The following is a 7051-nucleotide window of genomic DNA, read 5'->3' on the forward strand; positions in this document are numbered from 1 at the left end:
AATGGGATGTGTTACAATAAAAATACTGCTATTTTGTTTTTAAGATGGAAGCTATACAAAATGTTTCCTTGTACTTTCTTACTGTAATATTAAGCTTTTACGTAAGGTGAGTTACTTGTTTGCATGCTGAACTATATTCTCCATCTGTGCATTAAAGTGACTGATTAAATAAATGATACCGAAGGTGGTAGGAGGCATGCTGCAATAATCATAGGGTCAGGAACATTACAATCTGAGCTGTATTCTATGTTGGAAGATGGAGTAAAAGTACTGGTTTACACCAGGACACCCTCTGCTGGTTAAGATATTGTGGGAGGTAGCAAATGCATGCTCAAATTGTAGCTAAAGATTAAGGCATAGGGATAAACTATTACAGCTGAAACACCAGCAGTAATTTGCACAATTGATCGGCAAATGGCAGAGTTATGAAAGCATGTGGAAGGCATGCCTGCTAAGTTTGGCACTCAGTCCTACTCTGAGTGGCAGCTGAGATCTCTGGATCTTAATACCTGAGCCTGGCCCTCTAATGCATGAGCTAAAAGACCCAGGTCTGCGAGCCACAGCTGCAGCAGGCTCATCAATCTTTAGTTGGCCTTGCCACCACTAGTGGGGGACAGATTGCCACACCGTGCAGGCATGGCTTACATCTATATGTTCATAATGATTATGAGGGGGAAAAACTGATTCAAGTTATCAGTGAGAGTATTGTACACTCAAACTTTCCATAACTTTCTTTTGTAAGGGAATCCGAATCTGGCCTTAGAATCCTCCTCTATTCTTTCTAATGGGCTGTGAACTCTCAAAAGGACTGGCTTCATGGAAAACAAAAACAGGTTTAGCATACGGGTTTATAAAAAAGAATTTCTAATGTATAGAACTGAACATAAACCTGTCGCCTAACCCTAACCAAGTACTAGACAGAATTAGCCCCTTCCTATGCCAAGTCATTGTGATCCCCTAAGAGACTTTCAGGCATCCATTAGAACAAGAACAAGCACAGGTTGTACAAACATTTCCAAGTGCAAAACTTTTTGCATCACAGGAACTGTAACCTTTTAGTCCCAAAGGGATAATGTTAGGAATACAGTTGGTTCAGCAGTGATCCTGGTACATCTTCTCCTTACCAGACACAAGGGTAAACTGATGAGAAATATGAGGCATTGCTTAGCTTAGCCGGCATTTTAAAAATGAATTGTAGAACACTAGCAAGACAATTCCAGACTACTTTCAGATTGCTGAAAGTGCAGTAGCAAATCTTATTTTGTTAGCGCTATTGTTGTTAACATATTAATTCAGTAACAGAAATGTACTAATGTGCTTAACCCTTTTCAGGGTATGTTTTCCTTTGGGGGGGCTGGGGTGGGGCCAAGGGGGTAACTTCATAAGCACAGCAGCTAGACCCACCTTGCACTATTACTACCTATTATCTTTCTCTCCTTGTCGGATAATAAGCCAAGTCATTGATCCTACACTTCTGCCTTCAAAATGTGCAGGGCACTCAAGCTTTGTGCATACACACACAGCAGCCACACACACACACACACACAGAAAGCTCTCCAACTTGCTGGAATCTGCAGTCAAGAGGTTGCAAGAACCAGACCGGTTTTTTGCAAGAGAAAACTGCATAAAGCAAAAGGGGACACTGCGTCACCACTGCACTCAGTGTACGAGCCTTTTAAGGACGTGACAGGGGAGCGTGCTTTGGCTTGCTTCCCCACAAGCAAATCAGCGTGCTCAGAAGGTGGAACCGAAACGCAACCCATTCGCCTGCTGCCTTCTATAAAGAGAGGCTGCCTTTCTGGCTCTTCAAGTTCAACTTCTGAGTGAAGAAAAGGCTGCTGTAGTGGCTGGCAAATCAGCGCTAGACCCTGGGATAAAACAAAAGAAGTATGCAAAGTGCAATCTTCTTTGCTCTCCAGCACGACTGTGGACAAATGGAGAGAACGCCCAGCAGCTGCCAAAACGAGGAGACGAAAGGAAAGATGAAGAGAACTATGTGAGTATCTATTTATAGCAGGTTTCGTTTATATAAAGAGCCACCCTTCGCTTTCAGAACAATGGTTCAAACTAGGGAGGTTGCATCTCAGTAGGAAGGGAAAAAAAAAAAAAAGAGAAACTATTGATACTATTCGTTAAGCTATTTGACGGAGTTGACTTTTTTAAAAACAATCACGTGGGGTGCAATATGTGAGCAGTGCAAGAGTGGGTTAATTTATGTATTTGATGTCATCAGGAGTTTTTAAAAATGGAGAAATATCTCCACTGTAAAAACCCTGATGTGCAAAAAATCCTGTATTTGCTGAACTGATCATTTGATGAGAAATATAACTCAGTGGTAGCTCAGAAAAAATGTAGGTCTTGTGCAGAAATGATTTACTTCAGTTCACGTTTGAGCGGTGAAAATGTAAGCACATTTTTCTTCCATTCTTTGTTCACCTAGCAAGCAATGCAGTTTTACATTGGATTGGTGTCTTCAAATGGCTCTGTCATTTAAACTTTTTTAGAGGGTTTTCTCCTTGCCAAAGCAAAACGAAAACACTTGAAAATCTTCCATTGTTTAAAATAAATATCCTGTTTGCACTATCTGGATAAGACATGATATTTTAAATGTTAGGGACAAAGTTATTCTGCAATTCCCAGTTTCATATAGAGACTAGTGGAGATGATTTTGTGCCACAGCTGCAGAGTTTAATCTCATCTGTTCTACAGGTTTCACCATGTGGCCCTAAACTGGAGTATCTTCCCCACTTGAAAATACATTCTTTTAGATTGGGGAGATCCAACTTTTGGCTCTTCCAAAAATCAAGCAGGAAGAGATTAAATCTCTAAATCCATATTGATGCACAAGTGAAAAGAGTCTTCTAAATATCTGAGCACCAGGAGGCCCCCACCCAATAGTTTTCATTCAGCTAAAACTCCTACTGAGTACAGACAACAGTATTGGGGAAGAACAGAGGTCAGCGTGCTGTGTTCTTCACATACAGAAGCACACCTGTAGTTATGAAATTCACAGATGCCTTAGTTACAATTAGTCACTTTCCAGTCACTGTGGGCTCTCTTGCTCCAGTCAGTGGAAAAACCGCTTTTAACTGAAATAGAAGGATTGGGTCCTATTTTTTTGAAATAGAAAAAAATTTGGGACTTGCTTCCACAGTTATTAAGCAGGTAAAACTACCATCAACTTCAAGGGAACTTTTGCATTCTCTTTATAGACTGGAGGATCAGTCCCATCTCTAGTCAAAACGTGCAAAGCTGGAAGGATAGTTTCAGTTAGCTCATTTTAATGCATTTCCCCCCTCTTCCTCTTTCTCTACTAGCATTAAGGATTGGAAAACAAGATTGAGCTACTTCCTGCAAAACTCTTCCACTTCTACAAAAACAAAGTCCAACAAAAAAGGAAAGCAACACACTTACTTCAGGTAACTTAAATATTCAAATTTCACTCAAATGAATCTGAAATATTTAACATGCAAGGAACAGAAATATATGCTGTGCAATCTAACTAATGTTCTCCATCCTTTTGTATAGACCTTCTCCTGAAGAAGCCCAGCTGTGGTCAGAAGCTTTTGATGAACTTCTTGCTAATAAATGTAAGTCAGTCTGAAAAGAGTAACAAATCAATGTAAAAATATAAACGTGTTATGGTCTCGCTGTAGGTTTTTGTAATAGGAAAGACTATCTCAGATAAGAATAAGCAATGGTTTTCCATGTACATCAGGATTAAACATTGCCTTTTGAACAACCTCATGCATGCAGCTTGATATTGGTCTCAGACACTTCTATTTTAAACAACCCAAAGCCCCACTTCATAAAAAGTATGTTCTTTATCAAAGATTTTTGCACACTTAGGAATCCACTTCAAGACAAATCCTGGTTCCAGTGCTATTAGAAATATACACATTAAGCCACTGTGGACTTGATCCTGCAATAGAGTCTGAGAGTTGAATCCTCTGTAGGTTTTACAGTCGTTCTGCAAAGAAAACCACTTAATTGCTGAACCAAAAAAAAAAAATCAGCATTTGATAATCAACTTTGAGTCATTCTTTCCATTGCAAATGTCTTCCAGAGATTTATAGCTCTGTTGTAAATATTTACTCCAGTCTAAAGATTAACATACTAGAACTCTGATCTGGAGAGAAACTGTATAATGAGGAGTTTTGTTTTATGGTTGTGTATGGGGGTGGGGTTGTTTGTTTTAAACCTAGCAGTATGTTAAAGGAAGTGTGTGGATTTTACATGGTTTTCATTTTTGGCACTTTTCCTTCAAAAATAGCTTCAGTTATTTAAAAAGAGTCTGGCAAACTGTAGGAGCCTAAATATATTCTTTATATACATAGGCAATTATTTAAAGTGTCCTGATAGCTCTGAAAGAAAGAGCAGATATTTTTGTTAGGGGAAAATGCAAGATTCATGGAATATTTTCAGCTCATACATTTCTCCCTTTTTTTGCTTCCCAGATGGTCTTGCAGCTTTTCGAGTTTTTTTGAAATCAGAGTTCTGCGAGGAGAACATCGATTTCTGGCTGGCCTGTGAAGACTTCAAGAAAATCAAGTCACCACAGAAGCTGAGATCCAAGGCTAAAAAGATCTACAATGACTTTATTGAAAAAGAAGCTCCCAAAGAGGTAAAAAAAACTGTTTTAAAAAACCCATCACTACTAGTACTGGCACTCAATTTAAGCACCACTTCAAGGCTCTCTCTCATCCGTGGGCCTATGTTTTGAAATTTTGTTTCCCAAAATGCATTTATGTCCCTGAATGCTAATTATTAACATCCAAATGTTACCTTGATACCATAATGTATTCATCCCAGTTTCCCATGTTGGAAAATTGTGCCAGCAATGTTTTCACAGAGATTCTGCGTCAGATCTCAGCCTGGGTACATCAGCAAAAATCATTAAAGTCTACAGTGTATTTAAAGAGCATCATCATTGATATACGATTGTCATAATTTGAGTCTTTTCAATTGCCCTATAGTGCAATTCATTACAGAAAATGTTCCTTATTACAAAACTAGGGATCTGATCTTGCAACCTCATGAAGGAGGAGGCCTTCAGTAGCTTCATTGGGAGCTTTGTCTGCCTCGAGGCTGCAGTATCGGGGCCTTAGTGTTAATGAAATCTCACTTGTACCTAACTTGTATATGGTATTTGCTTGAGGTGAACGCTCTCAGTAATGCATTCCCACATTCTATTTCAGATAAACATAGACTTTCAAACCAAGAACATGGTTGCCCAGAATATCCAAGAAGCTACACACACTTGTTTCAATGCTGCACAGAAGAGAGTCTACAGCTTGATGGAGAATAACGCGTACCCACGATTTTTGGAGTCTGAATTCTATCAGGAACTATGTAAACAGTCACAGATTACCAGGGAGCCTCAAGGGACATGAACTCTGGAGGGAAATGAAGTGGAGAGTTCTATTTCACCTGCTAAGGAAGAAGGCCATGTGTCCTAGCAGCTCCATAACCTGAAAGACTGAAATCCTGAATGTACAGAAGGTTTGCCCAGACGTAGTGGGGAAAAAATGGACAGAAATGTAGCCTAAGGTGGTTTAGAGTTGAGTGGTAAATAGTGATGTTAGAAGCCTAGAAGATGGAGCCAGGAGGATGCTGGCCAGTGTCCAGGGATGATGCATTTTCCATCAGTGAACAGTGCAGAGAGAAGATATTTCCATGCATTATCATAGCACTGTGTATTGTCAGACTCCTTATGTCACACTGAAAGCGTTGATACTGTAGGTCAGATCTGATCTGCCTCTTTTAAGAGTAAACAAGCTCTGAGGCAGCATGGTATAATCAAACATTTCTGGGAATTTGGACAGCTTTGAATAATTGATTGCTTATTTTTTTTCCTAAACAACTGGTTGTGGTTAGCACTCACTCATTTAATACTGGTTCAGCTAACTAAAAATTTCCCAGCCGCAAATAGATGAATCAGTCTTCCATGTGACACCAAACACTGTCACTGTATAGTGCAAAGAGATAAAGAGGGATACATAGCATCTTCTGCTCCAAAGAGGTGTAGAGTAGCTAACTACACTATACAGGGCCAAATTCTGTCAGTGGGGTTTCATGCAGTGAAAGGAAGGGCAGAATCTGGCCCATAGCAAACAGGAGCTGTACAATACTATGTTATGTAGACTAAGGCAGTGTTGAACACTCCTATTTATGCCAGGAATGTCATAAATCCTGTCTTGAGGATAGCAAAACTTCAGGGAAGTTGTCTTTGAATTTTTTTTTTAAATAAATTATTTTGATACAAGATTTCTCTGAGTATTTTTTTTGCTTCCTAACAACTTGTCTTGCCTATACTCCATGTATTTAAAAAAAATATAGCTACACAAGACACTATCTAGCAATGGACAGATAGGCAGGGGAGAGCATATTGGGAATGGGTGCTATTCTACAGCAACCTTTCTGTTACAAGTGGGATCTTAATTTCTAGCACTTGATAAAGCTGTTAGGATAAGAACTTGCAGTGTCCCCAAAACAAAAAAAAGCAGACAGGCATGCAAGCTTGATTAGTGCAAAGAAAAACCTCCCAAAGTTTGCAAGACCAAGGAAAGCTTAAAAATCCATGGAGAAATAAAGCACACAAAAGAGAAAGTGATCCTCCTCCTACCAGCCCTAGCTTAAACACTGGTGGGCAACATGCCCCACAGATCAGGCACATATATCACTGGACATGGACACAGATCTCACAGGTGGATTTGCCAATTAGAAAAGAGCAATCAGTCTGTTTCTATTTTTTAGATGGATCACACACCTTTACTTACTGGGGCTGGAGGAGAAACAGGCAGCAGCATTATTCCTCCATCAGGTCTGATGAGTCTGCACTTCAAAAATTAGTACCCGCATTATAGCAACAGCACAGCTGCAAGTCTGCTGCTCCAGACAAGGCCTAAGGGATCTGAGCCCCAGATCATGAAAATCTGGTCAGAGCAGGCTTAAGTGACAGAGGTAAAAACAGGTCAGCCTTGGCTAGGCCAGTATTTACATTGTTGCTAGCAGCAATACAGCTGTATGATTGTTGTCAGGTGGGTACTAA

General features: G+C 39.8%; 1 protein-coding gene across 1 annotated transcript; it reads left to right on the forward strand.

Annotated features, from left to right (window-relative positions):
* Positions 1-1657: 1657 nt before the first annotated feature.
* On the forward strand, positions 1658-6267 carry RGS2 (regulator of G protein signaling 2). The gene is made up of 5 exons (XM_038414619.2): positions 1658-1996; positions 3318-3419; positions 3529-3590; positions 4458-4624; positions 5199-6267. The coding sequence occupies exons 1-5, from the start codon at positions 1890-1892 to the stop codon at positions 5391-5393; spliced, it is 633 nt and encodes a 210-aa protein (XP_038270547.1). The 5' UTR covers positions 1658-1889; the 3' UTR covers positions 5394-6267.
* The last annotated feature ends 784 nt before the right edge of the window (positions 6268-7051 follow it).

This window comes from Dermochelys coriacea, chromosome 8 (genome assembly GCF_009764565.3).
Source record: "Dermochelys coriacea isolate rDerCor1 chromosome 8, rDerCor1.pri.v4, whole genome shotgun sequence".
Lineage (NCBI taxonomy): Eukaryota > Metazoa > Chordata > Testudines > Dermochelyidae > Dermochelys > Dermochelys coriacea.

Bases quoted from the DNA above. Each gene is read 5' to 3' on its own strand.
- RGS2 (XM_038414619.2), top strand. From the start codon at position 1,890: ATGCAAAGTGCAATCTTCTTTGCTCTCCAGCACGACTGTGGACAAATG. The intron at 3,420-3,528 runs GTAACTTAAATA...CCTTTTGTATAG, and splicing joins AAGCAACACACTTACTTCAG to ACCTTCTCCTGAAGAAGCCC. The intron at 4,625-5,198 runs GTAAAAAAAACT...ATTCTATTTCAG, and splicing joins AAAAAGAAGCTCCCAAAGAG to ATAAACATAGACTTTCAAAC.